The following is a 22,716-nucleotide window of genomic DNA, read 5'->3' on the forward strand; positions in this document are numbered from 1 at the left end:
CTTTCGCCCTTGGTTCGCCACCCGACAAAGACTCATCTTGTCTGCCACGTCGTCGTATTCGATTTCTTCTTGAAGCCCACACCTCACCGAGCAACTTCTCTTACGTGAATAGCTCGATTATCGCTTTCATCCTACTTCCTCCGAGCTCCCCTCGACCTTCGTCCTGTCCCTCATAACGGCCCGATCTCCGGTCGCATTGTGTTTTCGTTTGCCCTGGTTCATTACACCAGTATCTTGGAAACAAGGATAAAGCATATTTGCTACGCTTTTTGCATTTAGAGTCGAGATACTCATTTGATTTTTCTTGGTGGCTTTAGCTCCTGCAACTTTGAATTCTGCTCAAAATGGCTTCGACACAACTCGCATGTGGGTTCCACACTTCCCCCTCATCTTCCTCCCTCCCCTCTCTCTACACATTCCACGGACATCCGCCGCTCGGAAATGAAAAATAAGAGTCGTCCACACACTGAGAAGACGATGACTGACATTCCTGGAAGACCGTACCCTCAAAGGGATTGGCATCATGGATGCCGCCCCTGTCTATCAGCCTTTGTCAGGCTTTGAGAGACCCGAGGGTAACCTTCGCTGCAGCGCCTACTCTCCTTGTGGCCGCTACTACGCATGGGCTTCTCCCGACAGGTATGTACAGATATCCCCGCGGGGACATACAATCCCATCCCCGCCCAGCTGTGGACCCTTTTCCCGGGTCCCTTCTCAATCAAACTAACCAGACCTCTTCAATTTTCCAGGGTCACCATCATTGACTCCTCCGCCGGCAACGTTGTCTCAACCATTACCGCTGAGAACGTGTTCGAGCTTGGCTTCTCCCCGCTTGGCACCTACGTGATCACCTGGCAGCGACCGACCAAGGACGAGAACGGCGATGCCACAAAGAACCTGAAGGTGTGGCGCGCAATTGAGACTGGAGCAGAGCACACTGTTGTGGGCAGATTTGTCCAGAAGCAACAGACGGGCTGGAATCTGCAATATACCGCCGATGAGAAGCTGTGTGCCCGCGTCGTGACCAACGAGGTTCAGTTCTACCAGAGCGACAACCTGTCCAACGTTTGGAATAAGCTGCGTGTGGAGGGGGTGGCGGACTTTGCCCTCTCGCCGGGACAGACCCATTCGATTGCGGTGTTTATCCCTGAGCGTAAGGGTCAGCCTGCCCAGGTTAAGGTATTTATTGTGCCTCAGTTCAACGCCCCGGTCTCGCAGAAGAGCTTCTTCAAGGGCGACAAGGTTCAGCTGAAGTGGAACGCTTCCGGGACAACCTTGATTGTCCTCGCCCAGACCGAGGTGGATCGTACTGGCAAGAGTTACTATGGCGAGACCACCCTGTACCTGCTCAGTGCCAGCGGCGCTTTTGACTCGCGGATTGACCTCGGTATGAGAATCTTATGAACCCTCGTTTTCGAACCACACGCTAACACCACGCAGACAAGGAGGGCCCCATCCACGACGTCAGCTGGAACCCCAACTCGAAAGAGTTCGGTGTGGTTTACGGCTACATGCCTGCGAAGACCACCATCTTCAACATGCGCGGCCAGCCTACCCACACCTTCCCTCTGAGCCCGCGTAACACCATCCAATTCTCGCCCCACGGCCGCTTCGTTCTCGTTGCCGGTTTCGGTAACTTGGCTGGCCAGATGGATATCTACGATATGGACAAGAACTTCCACAAGATTGCCACCGTCGAGGCATCCAATGCCAGTGTCTGTGCTTGGTCTCCCGACGGACAGTACATCCTGACTGCCACCACCAGCCCCCGTCTTCGTGTTGACAACGGTGTCCGCATCTGGCACCTTAGCGGCAGCCTCATGTACAACGAAGAGATGACCGAGTTGTACGATGTGACCTGGCGCCCTGCCAACGTCAGCCAGTACCCTCTGGGCGACCCCTTCACCAAGCTCCCCGTTGCTCACCCGTCCGCCACCGCATACCTGAGCACTCGCAAGGCTCCCGTCAAGCCCGCCGGCGCCTATCGCCCCCCCCTGGTGCCCGCGGCCAACTGACCCCCCCTGGCCTTCAAGCGTGAGGACCAGGGTGGTGCTGCTTACGTCCGTGACGGCGCCCCTGGAGCCGGAATCACCAACGGCTTCGGCAAGTCTCGCCGCCGTGAAATCCCCGGCGCCGAGCCTGCGGAAGAGTACCTTCCTCCCGGAGCTGCCCCCGGCGGCGGCGTGGCTCTTCCCGCCGGTGCCGACGGAGAGAAGCTCTCCAAGTCCGCGCAGAAGAACAAGAAGAAGCGCGAAGCAGCCAAGAAGGCCCGCGACGAGGAGACCGAGACTCCCGCCAACGCCCCCACCGGCCCCAGCTCTGACCGCAACCGCAACCGCGGCGGCAAGAATGGTGCCCCCAACGGCAATGCCAATGGTGCCAACGCTAAGTCTGCTCCTGCGGCTGCTCCGGCTCCGGCCCCTACTCCTGCCCCTGCCCCCGCTGCTCCCGCCATCGACCAGTCGTCCCAGGATAAGAAGATCCGCGGCTTGCTCAAGAAGATCCGTGCGATCGATGAGCTGAAGATGCGTCTTGCTGGCGGTGAGAAGCTGGAGGATACGCAGATGAAGAAGATCCAGACGGAGGATGCTGTGCGTAAGGAGCTCCAGGGTGTTGGTTATGATGGGTAAATACAAATGCAGATAACCACAATGAGAACATAGTAGTATTTTGTTGGATGTTTTGTGCATAGTTGCGTTTGTGGATGTTGTGTCCTCTCTCGCTGTTCATAGTACAGTACGAGTACTAGTTGGTCTTTCAAGGTTTTCAAACTTGAAGGCCTTCAAGTTCTAATATACAATCAAATGCCAAATTGATCATTATGTATCTTGTCAGTTCAAGTTCTATCCTTCCACCCGTGGACGGTATGGATTATCTGTTAGACTGTATCTAACTATGTATATGCCCTAATCTTTTATTCAGTGTTGGCTAGGCACAATCTCTCCTTTACTATAATCTGTTGTCAACTTCGGATGCCTGAGTGGTAAGGTACTTGCAGGGGCATCTAAGGGGAAGGACTGCTCTGTCGATTGTATAGTAGACACCTAACTGGACAAGGCATCGGTTACAATTGGGAAAAGAGACCATCCTGGCATCGTATCTCCGAATGGTCTAGGGGTCTCCAAGACCCTACCTGTTTGGGGGGAAGAGTGGTTAGGTTGATTAATGAAACGCTGGTAGCTGCCTTGAACCACCTTTTTGCCGTTTTTGTTTTTGTCCAGACCAAAAGGTCGATTCCAGCACTCGGCACCTTCACCCCCCCTTTTTTTTTTTTTTTGTTGTTGGTTGTTGTTGCCTTCTGTACTTGAAAGTGAATCGTGCCTTCCATTTCTAAGTGTATCTGTTGTCCCCACTTTTTTGCTGGTGGGTCTGTTGCCTCAGGCACCGATTTCATAGTTGCGAGTACCGGAGACTTGATTAAGTCCTTCTTTGCATCCTTACAATAGATTTGGGAGAAATTCGTTGCCAAAACCAATTGCCTTCCGTTTGGTCTCGTCAATTGTGGGAGGATGGCTTCGAAAACCTCTCGCAAAATATCATGGACAAGAGAACTTTTAAGATTAAGCATGATACCTTGCAACAAAGTATACCCCTGTTCAAGTCTTAATGTCTACCCCAATTCCAACTGGCTTACTACTAGTCTACATCTCTTTTTGAAATTCTGGTCCAATACAATTATTTATTGCTTATAAAGTCTCTAGTCAAAAAAGCTGGCATGGAAACCTTTTGATTTGCACCTACTCGGCAATATCATTTTTCCTTTTTTTTTTTTTTTTTTTTTTGAAATAATCCAGCATCAGAAGACTTGCTTCATCCTGCTTTCTCTGGCTCCTTTGGAGGAAAAGGTTCTCATACTAACAAGTAACTTTGTGCACAGGATAGGTTCCTGGCTCAGCACTCAGCTGCAGATGGCCATGCCAAGTACCCCCATGGTGGAAAGTGCAACAGCCAACAGCAGCACCTTTGGAATGAAGTGTAGTAGCACATTTTTCAACGGCGCTTAGGATTGTCTTGCGTTCCGCTGTAGTGTCACAATTCTCTCCAGTAGTCGTGGCCTTGTACGCATAGCCATAGTAGTATTCACCACTGATATCCGTCCCATAAGTCAATGTGCACGAGTCCGCCTCCGACTTTGACTTGATGATACCAGCAATGAACTCCCAGATTTCAATCGCTTGCTTTACCGTGGCGATGGTTGCTGCTCCGTACTTGACCACTGTCACGACCGTGGAAATTCCCGTGCGCTTGCTGAGTTCGGACGTGGTATTGGCATATTCCCATGCGTAGTCGGCGTTGATGACACCCAGAGTTACAGTCATGTTGGATGATCCGTTGTCCCATTCGTGGAAGATTGGGGTGGTGATCACAGATGTTGTCGCATGGTCTCCAGCAAGACATGGATCAACAAGCCCGCATGCGAGAATGCCACACAAGACACGGCTGAATTTGACCATGTTCCCTCAGTATATCGGTAGAAGATGGCAATAAGATCGAGGATAAGAATGCAGGCCAAATAAACCAGATCCATGGATACCAGTGCCTTCAAAGATTTTTCGATGCCTCACGAAAGTTTCTTAAATATGTCAGTCCGTGTTAGAGATCGGCACCTGGGCATCATTCACATCCATGGATCAAATATTGGCCACTTACCGAGATGTGCAGATAAGAGTTTGCGTAGAATCGAAGCTGCAAGGAATTCAAGTTTCCAATTTTTCAATGTGTTGATGGCTTCTTAGCACAAGGGAGATGGGGCCGCTTTATAGATCCTATCGTCGGCAAATCATCCCTGTCTGACCTGAGCGAGTTTGGAGTATAAACCCAGCCTACACTAGTTTGACACTTGTTGCGCACTAAATACCAATTTCGGACTATTACTAGTAGTATTTAGCGTTGTGGTGCTGTCTAGTACTATCGTGATATTTTATCGCGCCAATTAGATGCCGGATCTGCATAGACTGCTTTAGCTTTCTCTGGTTGTTTATGGCCTACGATACCGAAAATGATTCCATTTACTGAAAATTTCAGGAATTGCCGTCTTGAATTTATGCGAAGCGAAATTGTCGTCCCTTGGTAGATAATTTTGCAGTCTTTCTTTCTTGTTTTTTCCCCTCGATAATTAGCGATTCCTGGGCTGTCATGATGACTTCTCTTCCAGTCTCTTTGTCTTTCCTCTCTTTGGCCAAATTTAGGGTCATAAATAGTAGTTTAAAGGTGAGTCACAGGGTGGTTCAAAAAGCTTAGCTTAAACTACTATTTTACTCCCGGTCGATCCGATCTTTCATAGAGTATCCACCCCGGAAGCTGTCCATGTGGGCTGCTTTACCTGGTGACGCGGCCTTTAGGATCGCGACGTACGCAAGTTCATTCTTGGAAGCTTTAACCAACCAGAGAGCCACAATTTACGGATGGCCCCCGGCGCTATTGTTGTTCGATTCAAATCCTCGGCTGGGCTTCAAATGCCATTTGCTGCCTACCATGCACCCCGGTGTAGAACTCGAAGTGTTGAAACAATTTTCTTGAAAAGACGGATCAACAAATGTGGGAAAAGATATTTCGCTCTTCAATGATTGGAATGAGGCTCTAGATGCACCGTACTATGTATCCACCTAGACAAAGTGGACTTGACTACTGAATACACTTGAGGGATCTTGTTCCTTGGTATGTGTGGTAAACCTGAACTGAGACACTTTCTGTGGATATGACTTATTACTATATGCTAATCAGCAAGATAATAAGCCGTCTAGTTTTCTTAGAGAAAAGCTACCTATAGGTGCAGTCAGGTCGTACATCTCAGGGGCATGAAAGATTGTCAGGTTCCCATGAGACACGAAGCTTTTCGGCCGAACACCTCGTGGGGTATTCAGTAATTTCTTGTGCGGTCGTCAGAAGATCCAAAGCAGCAGCATGGGTCTAGCGCAGCTTATAGTTATTGGTCGGTGGTGAGCGTCAGGAGGATTGTTCTCGATACGTAATTTGCCATCTACTTTCGACGATTAATAGAGGACAGTCGAAGCGGCACTGGCTATCTACCAACTCGCGCTTCCAGGGCCAAATCCATGGCAGATGTTCAGTTTCCGAGATGAAATTTCGTCATCCCACCTTGCATCGTCACCTGCAGGTCCTCGAAACTGCCCATTATGGCCTTTGTATTCTTATACTGGGCACTTCGGATAGTCTCATGCAACTCACAATCTACAGCCCTTTATCGGTATTCGTTATTGTAGGGCTCACTATTCCCGCAGGGCTTTTGGGGCAGTCCAACATTTTTCATAGGTCTGCTCAACCTTGGCAACATAAGATGCCTTGGAACTCCTCGTGCTCATTCTTTCGAAATCTCAAAAGTGTAGGGGCCTCTACTTTTGAAGCATGTTTCTTGCCACGTTTGGATTGATTCCCTACCCCGTTGGCTGGAAACTCGTCCATTTCAAGCCTTCAATCACACGCTGGCAGGACACATGATAAAACTGGATGGGTCCTGGTAGTCACGGGCCAATCTCTTGTCCTATATTCGCGACTACATCTAGTACTCAACAATGCCAACTTCCTAAAAACTGTCTTCTAGATGATTATCTGCGATTGTATTGTCTGGCATATCTCCGAGTCGATTACTGTCCTGCTATTTGATTCCACATACAGTCCAGCCCAGAGCAAGAATAGCTTCAATAACGCTTCCAGCGCTACGGAGAAAGTACAGCTTACATTATTCTGCGTACAGGAGCTCATCACATCAAGTCTGTACACATAGGCAACGATGGATGATTGGCCAGTTGAATTTCAATACTGGTGGCTTGCGAGAATGTAGTTTGGGAAACTTGTGAGTTCTTTGTAAATCATTATGAATCCTGCGGCTCGGGTAGTCTCTACCTGGCAATAATTTGTCGGTCGGCAAGAGTGGGAAAGTTGTAGAGTTCCTTAAAGGTTCTGTGGGGGAAGGTGGAGTTGACTTTGGACGAATGATATTGTTTTCTGCCCACGTTCCCTCCTGCTAAGCATCTAAATTGAACTCCAGGGCTTTGCACAAAGTTATGACGGCGCCATTCCAAATTAGGTCTGGGATCAGAGGTGTCCACCTGCCCCAACTCTACTTATGCGATATGCTGATCCATTGTAGACAATAATAGTGGACTGACGGCGGCCAGAATGCCACTAGTATTATTCATTATATAGAAAGCTACGACTATCTGGTATTAACTAGAAGCACAAATGAATAACCGAGGGAATAAACAATCGCCTGCAACAAACTTCTTGGATAATCAGCAGGTGTCCTATTGGAGATGCCGTGACATCCATAATATTATTGCTTGGGAAAACCACGTCATTCTTTCCTGCAGGCCTTATCAATCGCTCGAGCCACGTGTTTGACATTTGCATTGTTGACTGTGATTGAGAATGTTAGCGCTAAGCTCCTGATCAAGAACTCCTATCATCCAGAGTCCAACTTACGACCTGAAACTGAGATTCGTCCCGAGCTCAAGATGTAAACGTGGCCGTCGTTCCGCATGCTTGATACTTGCTCCGGACTAAGACCTGTATATGAAAACATTCCAATCTAAAAATCGTTAGAGATCTCGCAGTTGTGAATCATGATAGGGCTGTCTCACTTGAGTCAATATATGATCCCAGTTCCCAGGGGTTCCCAGAGAAATTAATTCGTCGTACAACGCCTGTCGCATACATTTGATCCTTGAGCTCATCTCGCAAAGATCTGCCAGCCACTTTTGAAATAGCGTAGTATCTTTGAGAATCGTCGCTGCAATTGTTGCTCCTCGTTTGGGTGGCTGGGAGATAAGTCCTCGTTGAAGGCGTAGTATATGCCCTTTAACCTTGCCCGCTGCGTCTGGCGACCCCGTAAGAAGATGCAGGGCTCCAACGCGCTCCCCATAGAGACCCATGTTTTTTGAGAAGGATTGCGCCACTGCAAGTTCCATGCTTCCACGGAATGCAAAATGTCTCAATGCCCAAGCATCTTCATCTAAGTTCCCCGAGGCAAATCCTTGGCTGTTATCTCTGGTAAGCTCCTGTGTGCTTCCGAAATCAGACAAAACATGAACATGGGAAGGGCAATACTCACTAGGCGCAGTCAAAGAACGGGAACAATTCTCGTCTTTCGCACACATTTGCGATCATCTTCCATTGATCCTTTGTCGGGTCAAGTCCAGTGGGATTATGAGCACAACCATGAAGTACAATCACATCTCCTGGAGTAGTCTCCAGTGTAAGAGTCTGAATCATATCTTCAAAGTCCAATGCCTTTCTCTCTGGGTTCCAATACGGGTAGGACCTCACTGCAACTCCTACCGATTTCCAGATGTTTGCATGGTTTACCCAACTCGGGTTGGATAGCCATACCGCAGATGGCTTGAGGGCATTGGATAGAAAGTGTGCACCAAGTGAGTTGGCGCCTGTTCCAGATATAGTTTGCACAGAGACAAAATTTTCTTCCGGTGAGCTGAGGGCTCCAAATAGGAGGTCCCGTGCCGCGGTGTAGAAGGGTGCGTAGCCGGGAATAGGAAGATAGTCATACCGACCGGAGTCTTCGGAAGCCTTGACGATCTCCTCCGCCTTGATGATTTGAGCCAGATGTTAGCATCATCCTGAAACATTGAGATATATCAGGTATTGACACACTTCTACCACTGTCGGCAATACCCATGGCTTTCCATCCTTGTCACGGTAGATACCTGATCCTAAGATCACTTTCGAGGGAGAAGTATCGGCCGAAAAGTCCTCTTTGAGGGCGTAGTGAGGATCCAAAGGAATATCGTCAAGCTCTGAAAAAAGGGATTCGATCGAATGAGAGCCCATCTCGCGTTATTTTTTTCGAAATCTCAGATGATGATCGGTTCTATTGATGTGAGTTGTTCTTGAATTACATAGAGTATCCTAGACCATAAGAGTGAGTGTTAGCCAAAAGCACGATGGAAAACATTTATATGGCCGGACTCCTCTAGAGATTACCGATTGCTTGAGCCACGGTCCGTTCGAGGACTAGCAGTCACCTGCAGCATCACACAGAGTCGTTGTTAAGATGGTGGATCCTGGTTGTGATTGGTGAAGATGGCCAAAATACGTCGATCCGGCGGGCCGAACCTTGTCTGGGGGTATTAGTCATCGCTTTGAGCTTCTCGACCACAACTATAAAAGATATTGTGTACATCAAATCAACAAGCTCTTCAGCAACTGCACAATTGCGCAATAGATGGGGTAGTATATATTTTGTGGTACCAAGAGTACCGCTCCGTTTGAATTATTTCTCGAGCAAAACTGTCTGCGAGTGCCTGCAACCCTTACATCGGGATGCAGTCATTTGGTTACATCCGGGAGGTGAAAGTGGATATGACCCGAACAATTGAGCAGGATCTAGAAAGGCTTGGTCGGGGATTACGAGGAATTTACACCTTCAGTCTATACTAGTGCTTACTAGTGGTACCTATGTAGTATACACCCATGTTGAGATCTAACCTCCAATCCCATACGCCTGCTACATGTATGATGCTGCATGTATGTCTTGCCAATGTACTAGGTATAACCGAGTAATCCATAAAAGAAGTGAAATTAACAAAGGCTTCAATTATTTGCATCAAAAGAAATAGAATATTCAATCTAGAAAAATGAAAACAAAGCATACATTTGATGTTTGATCCGACATGTGATCCAAAAAGGGAACCCGCGGGTGCCTACTTCAACTCTGTTGTTTTTGTTGCCCTCCAATTGACATTCACCTTTTTCCACCTCCCAAATTCCAACTACTCCATCATTCCTGAAATCTTGTCTCTCCAAAAGCTCGAATCAACTTCCAAAACTACCAAATCATTTCGCTGGAAACATTTCCACTATGATTTCAGTGCGGTCCGCTCTTCGCAAGAGCAACGGGGCCATTCGCCTACTCGAAGCGCATGATCGATCCTCTACAAAAGCCATTCGGGATACCAACTGCACAGATGGAGCGTATTTTGAAGGAATCTGGATCAGTGGTCTGACTCAAACCACCTATCTCGGAATTCCCGACACCGAGATCGTATCGCCTCTCTACCGCGCAATCTTGCAGGCGACAACCATCAAAACCCTATGGCCAAGCGACCGAACGATATGCGCAGCCTTTGATGCTGATAGCGGTGGACCCCTCAGCGATATCCCGGCATTGGTGGCAGTTCTTGTCACTGTCGGAGTCTCCATGGTGGTCATTGAGGACAAAGAATTGAAAGCACCAGGCAAAAAGGTCAATTCTCTCTTGACGGCCAACGGATCACAGTCTCAAGCAGACCCAGCGGAATTTTGCAAAACGATTCAGACATTCAAGGAATGCACCCAGTGTTCTGATTTGATGGTCACCGCCAGGATTGAGTCTTTCAACGTACGCATCACGAAAGATGATCCAGTCGAAGAAGCCGCCTCCATCAAGGCATCTCTCGAAGACGCACTATCCCGCGCAGAGATTTACACCAAGGCAGGTGCCGATGCCATCATGATTCACAGCAAAAGCGAAAGCCCCACAGAGGTCCTCGAATTCCTGAAGCGATTCCGTGAAAGAGATCAAGTCACGCCCCTCGTGATAGTTCCCACCACCTACTCAACCACTCCCCGAGAAACCCTTATCGATGCCGGTGCAAATGTGATCATTTATGCGAATCATTTGATGAGGGTCAAAATAAAGGCAGTCGAAGAAGTTATGGGGTATTCTTGTTCTTTCACCCCAGCTCTGTTTGCCGGTGACAAGGAAGCAGCGGCTTGCGCCGAAGCTGGGAACTACGGTTGCCTCATGCGTATTCTACTCGAGAAAGACCTCGAAGTCGAAAAAAAATTTGAAATGCGTAATTTCGTTCAGCAAGCACGACAACTGATCGAATCCCGTATGAACAATGTTGCTGGGGCATTGGTGATGGGCACCCAGTCTGGTTGCGAGGCCGATTTTTACATGATCAGCGTTGAGGAACTATTGAAGATCAATTCTATTCAGGTTTCGATTGTGTAGCTAGTTCTAGTTGTCGTTTTCTTTTCTCAAGGTCAATGTGGAAGTGGAAGCCTTACGCTATTCCATGGTATGAAGGCAGAGTTATCTTGATTAGTGGATACGAAAATCTCTCTGAACCTGGAGTATCCGTAAACCGCAATATCATGTGGCTTTCAGCTTTCCTCATGGCGAAATATCCAACGTCTTCTCCATAAAATTCCCACAAATGAACGTTTCTTCATTTTTCATGGTTTTTATCACCCCAGTTCATATGACGATGGTTCAAGAAAGGGGTACTGCATTTTGTAATGCGGCACGCGAGCAATCATGATATTCAGCACAAGCACATAGTAGGTTGCCTGCGAGACCACCGACAACCATTGACCGTTTTGCGAAACAGGCAATGTAAGTGTGACCCTCTGTATCAATTCGTGTCGGACAATCTAGCACGAGAAACGCTATTAACCCGGTCTATTATTTGTAAAGTTGCAAAATGCAGTCACCTTTGAGCCGATGAGACATCGCAAGGTATGATGCGAACAATCTGAATGTCACACTCTAATTTGCATTTGACGAGGTTGTAGAATTCTAAAATTTTGTTAGGTTTTGCCTGTTTTGCCACGTTCGTTCTCAAGACTTATCACCCATCCAATGTCGCAAAGCTACGAGACTTATAGTTATTCACCCCTCGAGATGATGAGTTCGGAATCTACCATCGAGGAAGGGAAAGATGGGTCTTCCCCGCCGGAGAGGCTGAACCATCTGCATGACCAGACACTGCGGCTCTCGTTCCCTCGACTCATTGTCTCGTATATTTGTCTTTGCTCGTGCTATTTCATATCTTACCTTGATATGAACTCAACAACGACTGCTCTACCCACAATTTCCAATGCTCTCTCTGCGGGTACAACAATCACTTGGGCGGGAACTGCCTTCCTTCTTGGTCAAACAACATTCCAACCCCTTTATGGCCGCGTTTCCGATATTTCCGGGCGTAGGCCTGTGCTAATGATCTCCGTCGCATGTATTATGATTGGCGATTTCCTATCAGGGTGGGCAAGAGGTCCGATCTGGCTATATCTGACACGGACATTAAGTGGCATTGGTGCTGGAGGTATAAGCTCACTGGTTTCGATTATTGTTAGCGACCTAGTGAGTTTGAAAAACAGAGGAAATTACCAGGGTTTTGTGAGCATTGCTATAGGAGCAGGGGCCGTCAGCGGCCCTTTTATTGCTGCCAGCTTGATACAAAGGAGCCCCGATGGCTGGCGCTGGACTTTCTGGGTCCCTTCCATTCTCGCTTTGATATGCATGCTGTTCCTCCTGCTCTTCTTGCCGCTGAAGCAGGTTGCAGGAAGTTGGAATATCAAAATCAAACAAATTGATTGGGCAGGGGTTATTTTGTCCACGACAGGAATTATTTTCTTGCTGGTGCGTTCACTTCTGATTATCTTTCTTTTCGTCCTATTTCTCTCCTTAAACTTTTTGTTTTGACAATTTTCTGCCTGGCCGGCTGATGACTATTTCAAATAGATCCCCATAAGCTCCGGTGGCAATACTTGGTCGTGGAACAGCGGTTTCATAATTAGTTTACTGATCCTCGGATGCATTTTCATCGGAATATTTGTTATAGTGGAGGGGCTTTTTGCTAAGCTTCCCATCATGCCTTTGACTCTTTTCAGAGAAAGGTCTCTTTTGATAATGTTAATATCGGGTGCACTTCATGACTATGTCTGGCAATCAACCCAGTACTTCATGCCCCTCTTCTTCCAGGAAGTCCGAGGATTCTCGCCATTTGGGAGTGCCATGTTGACTTTGCCCTATGTTCTTGCTCAAAGTATTGCAGGTGCAATATCTGGGCCTGTGATGAGTCGGTTTGCTAGGTTCGCCCGAGCCTGTTGATGTCGACGTAGCTCTTGCTCTGTTCTAACTCCGATTATTAGATTCACCCCAGTCTTACGGATTGGCCTCTTTCTCTGGTCCGTCGGTGCAGGCCTCCGTCTCCTGTTCAAGCGAGATACCTCTATTTTTTTGTATGCGGTTGTCCTGGCTATAGAAGGCGCAGGTGTCGGATTTACCCATCAGCCAGGTACGAATTGCATCGCAAGAAACATTGGACAATACTGATTATCTTTTATATGAGCTCTAGGTTTAGTAGCTGTCCAGGCTTTGGCTAGAAAAGAGGATCGTGCTGTGGCCACGTCCACACGCAATCTACTACGGTCACTAGGGTCTGTATTCGGTGTCGCCATCTCGACCGCAGTTCAACGTGCCGCCATGCAGTCCGCTTTGCATCATGCAAATCTATTTAATAATCCACAATCTGAAGCTGTGTCCAGCCAAAGAGATGGAATTGAAGAAATCTCTGACCTAGACCATTCACGAACATTGGATGCAACAATGGCCGGGTTTCGGATCGTTTTCATCAGTTTAGTACCTTTGATTTCTTTGTGTTTTGTAGGTAATTTTTTAGTAAACGATGTTTCACTGAGTGAAAACTGTATCAGTAAGGAGGTTTTCAAAGATGAAGGTATGTTCTGTACTTTTGCTTCTCGTTGCTCTTTACTACATAACAACTGGGGCGATCGGCGCTGAATGATTGAATCTAGGATCATCCGAGTCCACCGACAGTAGCTCGGAAGTCAATTCACACGAAGTCTCCAGGGCCGAGGGAAGTGACTACGCTAAATAACTGCAATGATGTCTTCTTATGGTTACTATCTCGAACTTGTAATTCCACTCTGCAGGTTCCAATGCGACAATCGACCTAATACCAAGGGGGAAATGGGAAATTGGAAATAAGGAACAAGCTCAGGTCAAAAGCATGATACCAGTCCTGTTGATAGACGACTAGAATAAGGAAAATCACATAACTAGCGGCACCCCGTACTTGTCACAGAATTTGTTGATACACAAAGTGCTGCATGTTTACGTATCAGGAAGTGCATTTCAGATTAAAAGAGAAAAAAGAAAAAATCAAATAAGCTTAGATCTGATACTTGCATGCATAGACCATCAGCCTTGAGTCCACTCGGAAGCTGACAACCGAACACTAGCTAGTGGGCATCTAGTACTCATCCCTGTTGCGGCTGGCCGGTCAAAACAAGATAATTCATGGGAGATCCACCGGCTCAAAATTCAGCTCGTGTTTCAAAGGTAAAAATAATCGAAGAATTACCAAGAAGCTTTAGCAAGCCAAATAAATCCCACTGGTGTACGGAATAGGAAGAAAATCCATTCATCTTAAAATCCTTGTTTCTGGCAGATTTTTGAAGCTCATCACTGCCTATTGAGGTTAAGCCCACGCGGAGGGCGAAAAGTCTGGATGTCCGTCGTTGGGGACTAACAAGGCCAGGGGTAATTTACCCCCCCGGCTAGTGCCCCGTTCGGGCGGGCCCTTCTGGACCTTCCTCAACGGTTTTTCTCTGGAGCCCGACGGATATGTACGGATACTGCGGAAATTCCCACATGCTTTCCCCGCGCCGGAAGAGTACCGAGACGCCGACCGGACGTACATACCACGCGTTCTCCCCTAATCTGAAACCGGCGTAAAAAATGGCTGAGACTATTTGTATCAGGTCCCGACTGGGCTGTCTATTCATTATTTCAATCTGTCTTTCCACGTGTGAATTTTTACTCCAAGTCCGCTTTTATCCAGAATGACCAATGTGGCTGCAAGTTCCGAGAAAAATGGATTGGAATTATCTCGCCGGGGGCACGGTCATTCTCCGTAGGGCTTATCCTTATTTAAAAATGATATAAATAACTATAGGTGTGAGGGGCAAACCATTGGAAATCAGCTTTTATGTGTGTGTTTCTCTTGCCTTTTTAGGCTTGGTTACTAGGCTGAGTACTGTTTTTATCAAAGACGACAGAAATGAATCGAAGCATTTCTAACATGGTCACAGGCTTCAGACCACTGACACTTTACTATCGGGGACAAGTAAAGATTTACACATGACAGTGGTTGAGATCAACATTGAATTCTCATGGTTGACAACTTCTTATCATCAGTGGATCAGGCCGGTTTCGGAAAATAGACGAATGCGAGCATTTGACTAATGCACTCGCCCAAGAAAATATCTATTGATATTCAAACAGAGTCGCGTCCTGAGATATTATTCCTCCAGTAATGATTGGTGATTCCAATTTAATTCAGTATGCTAGGCTCTCGCGTCCTTATCGGCTTCTGTCTAGCCCTCCTGTCCCAGGCAGAAGTTACCAAAAACTATGACAGACGTCTCAAGACCGCCATCACTCTTGATCACCCAACTACAGGCGCAAGCATCTCCCCCGATGGCCGAACTTTCCTGAAAATTGCTCATGTCGATGGCACGACAGGTTCACAAATTGTAGAAGTCATCGGCAGCAACCATACGCTCGTTCCCTACCCCGACGAGGAATGGAACTCGTGGAATGCCAGCAAGGACACGCCAACCGATTCAGAGAATAAATTCGCCTCAACCAATGCACAGCGTATCGGTCCCGATGGAAAACTCTGGGTCGTCGACAGCGGGAATCTTCAAATGTTCCCCAATTCCTCCAAGCTTATCTCCTTCGACCTGGAGACAAACAAGGTGGATCGCATCTATTATCTTGGCAATGTTACCACCACCGACGGGGCACTGAATGACGTACGCTTCAATGGCAAATACGCCTATTTGACAGAGTACGCCATCGGCTCTATTATTGTCCTGGATCTGGAGACCGGTCACGCACGAATGGTGTTGCGCGGCCATCATTCTGTTGTTGCGTCTATGCCGCTGTCAGCTGAGGGCCAATTACTCCGCAGTTCCTCCACGGGACAGTTTCAGTATATCCATGCTGATCAGCTCGAGGTCTCGCCTGGTGGTGAGTACTTGCATTACCAGCCAGGCAGTGGATACATGTCACGCATCGAGACGAGATATCTCAACGAGGCACTTCACAATAATACAATGGCGGAATTACTACCATCCTATGTCGAGCCCTTTTCCCTAACGCCTAGTACCGGGGGCACGGCTATTGATTCCGAGGGCAACATTTACTACAGCGATGGCGATCGTCAGGAGATTCGGGTTCTGGCACCGAATGGGACCACCACGTTGTTGGTTCGAGATCGGAGACTTTTGTGGATCGACGCTTTGTGGCTGGATACACAGCGGCGTTTGTGGATGTGCGCATCGCAGTTGAATCGTGGTGACCTCTTTTTGCAATCGGGTAATCAGACCAATACTCTCAAGAAGCCTATTTACGTCTATACCATCGATGTCGGTCACAGCCCACCTGCTTTAGATCATGCTTGAGGAAATTGATTGCTTCCACGAAGGAACATGAGAGAGCAACAGATGGCCTGATCAGAACAAATAAGGACTTACTAATAATAGACCTTGGTCTACTCCGGAAGGATCTAACCACTTTCACTAGCGGGAAGTGAGTTTATCTACTAGTGGGAATTTACTTCGTGGGGGAACCTTAGTAAAATTAAGGTGAAAACTAAAGGAGAATTTCCAGCCGACTGGGATCAAAGGCGCGAACTATTCAGGAACAATCATCATGTGGAAATTCTCATTATTATTTTAAGGTCTTTACTATGGATACTATACATTTTCCCTCTCAAATCTGTGATGGTGATACCCCTCATTGGCATCGTTCTCAGCGGCAGTTCGGATAACCTCGAACGTCTGGTGAACTCCCACTTCCATTCTTCCAGGGAGAGGTGGATGGTGCACGTTCAGCCCTTCTTCGCTGCTGCTCGGGCTGGATGGCCGTGGCCAGGACTTCTTTGAGTCTCTGTGGCTTTCGATGTTCGTTACCATGACTGAGACCTTATCGGGTCGCAAGTCGCCTCCTTCGGCTTGACTGATTGATCCCAATGGTAGCGACGCTCCATGTGCACCGCTGAGACCACCGCCGGTACGGCGCCCGTATGATTGTTTGGGAAAGCCGGCTGAGTATGAGGGATCGGCGCGCGAGCCGAACCAGTGGCGGAGGAGGGGACGGAGGGTTGCGAGACTGCCGGCGGTAATTCCTAGACCGATCTCGATGTTCGACCAGTATGCGATTTGGACGGTCGAAACTTTGACAGCCATTAGTATATTTTCAACACGAGGGTTTGTGAAAGACAGAAGAAACTTGGCATACATAAAAAGTCGTCCAGATCAAGAAAAGTGTCAACGAACGGGATGCGAACAATAACAGCGGAGGAGGCACTATGAAGCTTGTCAGTCGTCTGTTCCAAACATTTGCAGGAAGATATTCACATACATGCAAGCCATACTCAAAATTCCAATCACAGCAACCTTCGTCTGCTTCTTCATTTGTAGTTGGTGGACGACGAAAATGGGTAAAATGCCAACGGTGAAGTCGCAAGCTGCAGCGGCGACACTGTAAACGTATGTCATGGCGACAATAATTTCCATGTTGATACAGTAGCCTTGGCCTTCAATGTTGTGGACTGGGTGGTAGGCCATCCGGGTCCAGAAGAATGACAATGGCTTGCATTGCAAGAGCATGAGGAACATGAAAATAAGGCCGGCCAAAACAGTGACGGCCATGACCGAGTATAAACTCCAGAGGTGCGTTTTTTTGATGCAGATACGCATCAAGAAAATGCAAATTGAGATCTTGCAGAAAATCGATGAAAAGCAGAATGCAATTTCACATAACCACCAGTACTTTTAGAGACAGGATATTAGTAAATTTTGAGAGTATAGATTTCGCCGGTTTGATTTACCTTCATTGCGATCACTCGCTCTTCAGCGGCGACACTATACCAGTGCCGTCCATTTCCGTGGAGACCAGCCCCAATCATGGATCCTGAAAACATTATATAACAGGCCTAATCAGAAGTTAGCAGGCTGTAACCGAAAACAAAGAGAAGGACTAGTTTACCATAGCGACCAACATCGCGGTATCATCCCAGCCGAACGCCTTCACTAGGCGAAGTCGGACATAGCATCGGAGAGCCACTGTGATAAACGCCACAGTCATAAACGTAGCCGCGACAGCTATAATCGCCGCATTTTGGTGATCTTCGACGGAACCCATAACGCCGAATATGAAGGCGAAGGAAGAGCCGTAGAATAATATTTCCCTTAGCCTCTCATCCAAGCAAAGAAAAAAGTGAAACAGGGCGATGGCGAAGCGGAATTCGCGGAGTTAAAGAGTGTTTCGTGTCAGGGGCAAACTTGTATGTACATTGTACGCTAGACTCCATATCTCTGTCTTCGACAGGGCCAGAACGGGGTAAGTAAATATTCTAGCGTGAGCCACACACGGCATCAAGCGCAATTTGGCCAAGAACAAAGTGCCGGACGCAGGGATTTCGCAGGTTATCGGGGGACCCGCTTGCTATGCTGTGTCCCACAAGTGGCTACAGAATGTTCATCTCCGACAGAGAGGGTCTCGTCTGCGCTAACAAGGTAAATTTTAAGGGGCGATTGGAGCTAACGGTCGCTGTTTAGCGTGATTCGGGCTGGCGAGCGGTGCAGATCCACCAGACGCGGGACGGCCAGGCCATGTGGATGGAACCACAAGCCATTGGGAAATACCTGTTCATGGATTACCGAGGTTTTCTTGACCGGCAGACATTTCCCGTCTTTCATATTGGTGGGAACCGTGGAGTACCAAGCGAGAGGTTGACAGGGGGTCCATGAAGATCCGGATTTTGACAGTTCTGACAGTTCCAATGACAGCTCAGAGAACCGCTGGACGGGGATCCGGCCCAAATATCAAGAAATAAACTCCACAAGAGGTTTGTTGATTTAATATAGGAATATATTAGGTAGCTATTCTTGACCTGTTCGTCCCTTGGGACAAACTACCGCACTCTACTTAAAATCCTTTTCGGGGGAATCCCGGCTAGGGAAGGATCAGTAGGCGCGGATCAGTGGGTTGGTGGTATTTTTATATGGGGCATACTTTCAGCTTGACCCCAACACGTGATGTTCTAGGGCTTGAAGTAGTATCTACTTGGCGTCGATCCCTCGTGAAGAATCTTATTGTGGGTGGCCTGGGTGGCCTGGGTTGCCCCCGCCCCTCAAAGAGAGGAGCCGCCAGGATTCTGTGGAAGAAGGATGTACGGAGTACGGAGTAGGGAGTGCTCCGTACGCCTGACTGAGTCTATCATTTCCCAAAGGCTCGGTCTGCCGAGCCTTGACAGGTTTAGCTTCTCCTAGGCCGCGCACTCGGAACTTGGGGTACATCTTCCGGACGATAAGATCTACAAGTCACGGAATGTATACCCGGATAGAGCCTGAGTCATGTCTTGGATTGAATGTCAAACGTCGAATCAATTCTTGTGATTTTCGTATTTACGAAGCACTAATGATATCTATAAAGCCCTAAAAATAAAGTAGTACCGCAGATCAGACGGGGAGGTCAAATGACAAAGACCGCTTCACGCGATTCCATGCCGAGTCGTGCTCCGGCTTTGGGTTCGCGATACGATGCCATTCGCCATTGAACGCATTGACGAGCCAGCTCGAAATACCTGCGATCCACATTAGTTCAATTCCGTTCCCGTGCCGTTCCTTCGGGTGGGTATCAAGGAACTCACGTTCGTAGACCAGCGTGTGGCCATTGTGGAAAAAGATGCTGTGATCTGAATCAGGGAATACCTGCATATCGTAGTTGTCGATATTCGCCAAATCGAGTTTATCGATCAAGACAAGCGTATTTTGAAGGTGGACATTGTCATCGGCGACACCATGCATGATCAGGAATCGCGTGTTCTCGCCCAAGGCCGCGGCATCGGAGATCGTCGCATTCTCGTAGCCTTCAAGGTTGTGTTGTGGTGTGTGCATATAGCGTTCTGTATATATAGAGTCTGCGATTAAAAGTCACTCAGGTCAGCACTCTATGTCCGCTTTCACTGGGTAGAGCAGTTATCAAATTACCATAGTATCTCCAGTCAGTAACAGGTGCTACAGCAATGCCATACTGGAATGTCTGGCCCGCATCCTGTTCGAGGATTTTCAGGGTCATGAACCCGCCATAGCTCCAGCCCCACACAGCCATGCGGCTTTCGTCGACATATGGCTTGTTGGCCCAGATCTTTGCCGTTTCGATCTGATCGTTCGCTTCGTAGTGGCCCAAGTTGCCACGAACGATGCATCGGGCGTCGCGTCCAATGAAGCCAGTGCCCCGTCCATCGACGGTGACAACAATGTAGCCAAGGCTGGAGGCGACATATGATTGGAAGTCGACCGTGAACTTACGGTCAACTGTTTGAGAGCCGGGTCCACCATACAGGAAGAAGAGCACGGGATATGTCTTAGACGGGTTGAAGTGCGGCGGCCGACGCTCGAGCACTTGGAGGGTATACCCGTCGATCGTCACATTAGTGTAGATCTCTGCGGGTAGTGCGTAGTCCTCGACCATCTCAATAAGGTGCGGGTTCTCTTCAATAGTGTCTTCAATCTCCAGTTTCTCACCATCAGTGCTAATGATGGCTTGCCAGGGCACTGCGGGTCCCTTGGAAGTAAGCAACCCATATCCAGAGCCTTCTGAGAAGGAAATACCATAGTATCCAGGCTTGGATGTATCGGTCAGGGGTTGAAGGTCAGACCCATCAAGCTTGACTGAGTATACATGCCGTTCGGTCGGCGCTTCCTGGGTTGACACGAAGTAGACCAAGTTCTTCTTCAAATCAACCGCAGATGGTGCGCTGACAACTTCCCATTTTCCTTTCGTAAGCATTCTGGGCTCCGAACTATCAATTGGAGAAAAGTATGCCAAGTGGTCATAGCCTTCATGGATGACAGTATCGACGTATCCATCCTCTGGTCGGCCATTTTTCGGGTCTGCGGGGATGAAACGAGTCGACTGCGAGGGCTCAACCCAGCCACCATCCAAGGCAGCAATATCCTCAGTCCGAACAAGCTTACCGGTTCGATTCTTGGTGTCGAGAACGAAGATTTTAACAAGGTCACTCTCACGATTGGTCTCGCGGATAAGGACGTTGCCTCCAGTCCCCCAGACGATTTCAATGATGATCCGGTCATCGTCAGCAAAATCGTCCGGCATGGCGATGGAGAAAACCTCGTTCTTTTCGACATCATAGAACTGCAGGTCCACGACCGGGTTGGGTGCACCAGCCTTAGGGTACTTGATTTGTCGAACCTCTGGATAATTCTCAAGGCCAGGTTCCGGAGTCTTACCTGAAGGGCGAGACAGGAAGTACTGGACCGGGTATTCGGGAACAGCAGTCTCGTTAGTGCGCAGGAAAGTCAGGAACTTTCCATCTTGCGACCACCAAGTGCCAGTTCTACCCTGGAATACCTCTTCTTCATAAACCCAATCGGGCACACCATAGAAGAGGTCGTCACCACCGTTTTTAGTGATGGGGATCACCTCCTTTGAAGACAATTTCCGCAAGAAGACATTATTCTCGCGGACAAAAACAACTGCATCAGACTGGGGCGACCAAAGAGCCAGCTGGACCCGATCGCTCAAGTCACTGTGGTCCAGCGGCTCCGCCTCCTGAGTTGCGACATCCAAAATCCAATATTTACCATAGAAAGAGTGTCTCCAATTACTCTGGTAGTCAGACATGACCAAAACTTTCTCCAAATTCGGACTCGGCCAAGTCATACCCGACCTGACCAGTTCGCCATCAACCTGGAACTGGGCTTTATCCATCAACACCCGGGTTTTCAAAGCACCGGGCTCGTTCTTGCGGCTTCGAATATCCTCAACTCGCAAGAATCCATCTCCGCTCTCGCCTTGTTCGACCAAAAGTCCATCTTCACCGTTTGGCCCGGCAATCCAGGAAATGGCATGCGACCGCGGCAACCACTCCCCTTTCAACATCTGTTCCAATGTGACAGAGTGTCCGTAGCTGGTCCCCCCCGGTAGCAGAGTGTGGATCATGTATAGTAACAGTCGAGGTAGACGAGAGTGCCGCGGTGCCGGGTCGCTTCGATGTCAAGAACAGCACGAAAGCAAGCACCCAGCCACCAACACAGAGCAAGCCCAGGGCCCAGAGAACGCGACGCATCCGGTTCGACGAGGTCACTGTCTTCTTCCGACCATGCAAGAAGGGTTCGTCTGAGCCATCGCCATCTTCTATATCGCGGTATCGCTGTCCTTGGCCCTGTTCGTCCCCTTGTTCTCCTTGGTTGTTGGCCGCGGCTAACATGCTTGCCTTGTGAGCTTCGAGGAAGGTCGCCGAGGCCACGGACAGGCCTGAATCGGTGGAGGTTTGCGAGGTGAGTGAATTCGATCGCCGACTAGTTAAGGGTACAGCTTCGGGGCTGCCTTCGTCGTCGAGCTTCCCCATGGTCGAAGCTACCGTGGAGTACGGTGAGGCTGAGGTTGAAGTTGCTTATCGGTGGAACTGGCGGAGTTGGAGTGGACCCGCGGCTGAGCAGGCGCGGCACTCGGGGAAACTAGTAGAGACTAGAGATACTGGAACACGCGCTGTTCGACGTGTGTGTCATGTAAACAAGTGAAAAACTTCTCAATTCTCGAGTCTTGGCTTTGGGCGAAGTTGCCAAGATAAATGTTCTTGCAGATGTATCGTATTAGTGCCAGGGCGCCGTATCGCCTTAGTATGCACACAAAGCACTAGCATCCATGACAGACCGGGAGAAAGGTCTTATTGAGACCCCTTTTTAGTCAAGCTTTTCCTGGTGGGGATACGGCTCATTCGATTATAATCTCCGAAGATGGTGCTCAATAAAGAAATTCCATTCTGCCAGTGGTCTGAAAGTCGCCGTCCACCGATGGTGGCGGACTAGACTGACGCCTCTTCATGCATTTTTGGTGGGTGTGGCGAGAAT

The 22,716-nt window shown here is 48.5% G+C and overlaps 7 protein-coding genes across 7 annotated transcripts; 3 read left to right on the forward strand and 4 right to left on the reverse strand.

Annotated features, from left to right (window-relative positions):
• Window positions 1-344: 344 nt before the first annotated feature.
• Window positions 345-2,630, forward strand: N7533_000959 (translation initiation factor 2A; the record flags this gene model as incomplete). The annotated part of the gene is made up of 5 exons (XM_057097609.1): window positions 345-366; window positions 498-639; window positions 750-1,387; window positions 1,441-1,997; window positions 2,034-2,630. The coding sequence occupies 5 exons, from the start codon at window positions 345-347 to the stop codon at window positions 2,628-2,630; spliced, it is 1,956 nt and encodes a 651-aa protein (XP_056966102.1).
• Window positions 2,631-3,854: 1,224 nt separating this feature from the next.
• N7533_000960 (uncharacterized protein) lies at window positions 3,855-4,454 on the reverse strand (the record flags this gene model as incomplete). The annotated part of the gene is made up of 1 exon (XM_057097610.1): window positions 3,855-4,454. One exon carries the CDS (start codon window positions 4,452-4,454, stop codon window positions 3,855-3,857), a length of 600 nt encoding a protein of 199 aa, XP_056966103.1.
• A 2,861-nt stretch (window positions 4,455-7,315) lies between these two features.
• On the reverse strand, window positions 7,316-8,805 carry N7533_000961 (uncharacterized protein; the record flags this gene model as incomplete). The annotated part of the gene is made up of 5 exons (XM_057097611.1): window positions 7,316-7,377; window positions 7,444-7,549; window positions 7,602-8,025; window positions 8,072-8,562; window positions 8,629-8,805. The coding sequence occupies 5 exons, from the start codon at window positions 8,803-8,805 to the stop codon at window positions 7,316-7,318; spliced, it is 1,260 nt and encodes a 419-aa protein (XP_056966104.1).
• A 1,030-nt stretch (window positions 8,806-9,835) lies between these two features.
• Window positions 9,836-10,972, forward strand: N7533_000962 (uncharacterized protein; the record flags this gene model as incomplete). Its single annotated transcript, XM_057097612.1, has 1 exon — window positions 9,836-10,972. The coding sequence occupies one exon, from the start codon at window positions 9,836-9,838 to the stop codon at window positions 10,970-10,972; it is 1,137 nt and encodes a 378-aa protein (XP_056966105.1).
• A 4,139-nt stretch (window positions 10,973-15,111) lies between these two features.
• Window positions 15,112-16,236, forward strand: N7533_000963 (uncharacterized protein; the record flags this gene model as incomplete). Its single annotated transcript, XM_057097613.1, has 1 exon — window positions 15,112-16,236. The coding sequence occupies one exon, from the start codon at window positions 15,112-15,114 to the stop codon at window positions 16,234-16,236; it is 1,125 nt and encodes a 374-aa protein (XP_056966106.1).
• Window positions 16,237-16,530: 294 nt separating this feature from the next.
• N7533_000964 (uncharacterized protein) lies at window positions 16,531-17,980 on the reverse strand (the record flags this gene model as incomplete). Its single annotated transcript, XM_057097614.1, has 5 exons — window positions 16,531-17,009; window positions 17,075-17,142; window positions 17,198-17,607; window positions 17,667-17,771; window positions 17,825-17,980. The coding sequence occupies 5 exons, from the start codon at window positions 17,978-17,980 to the stop codon at window positions 16,531-16,533; spliced, it is 1,218 nt and encodes a 405-aa protein (XP_056966107.1).
• A 1,319-nt stretch (window positions 17,981-19,299) lies between these two features.
• On the reverse strand, window positions 19,300-22,214 carry dapB (dipeptidyl aminopeptidase dapB; the record flags this gene model as incomplete). Its single annotated transcript, XM_057097615.1, has 3 exons — window positions 19,300-19,760; window positions 19,831-21,773; window positions 21,829-22,214. 3 exons carry the CDS (start codon window positions 22,212-22,214, stop codon window positions 19,300-19,302), a joined length of 2,790 nt encoding a protein of 929 aa, XP_056966108.1.
• Between the last annotated feature and the right edge of the window lie 502 nt (window positions 22,215-22,716).

This window comes from Penicillium manginii (genome assembly GCF_028828005.1).
Source record: "Penicillium manginii strain IBT 31320 chromosome Unknown utg000001l:1.0-3466041.0:1.0-3467806.0, whole genome shotgun sequence".
Taxonomy (NCBI): domain Eukaryota; kingdom Fungi; phylum Ascomycota; class Eurotiomycetes; order Eurotiales; family Aspergillaceae; genus Penicillium; species Penicillium manginii.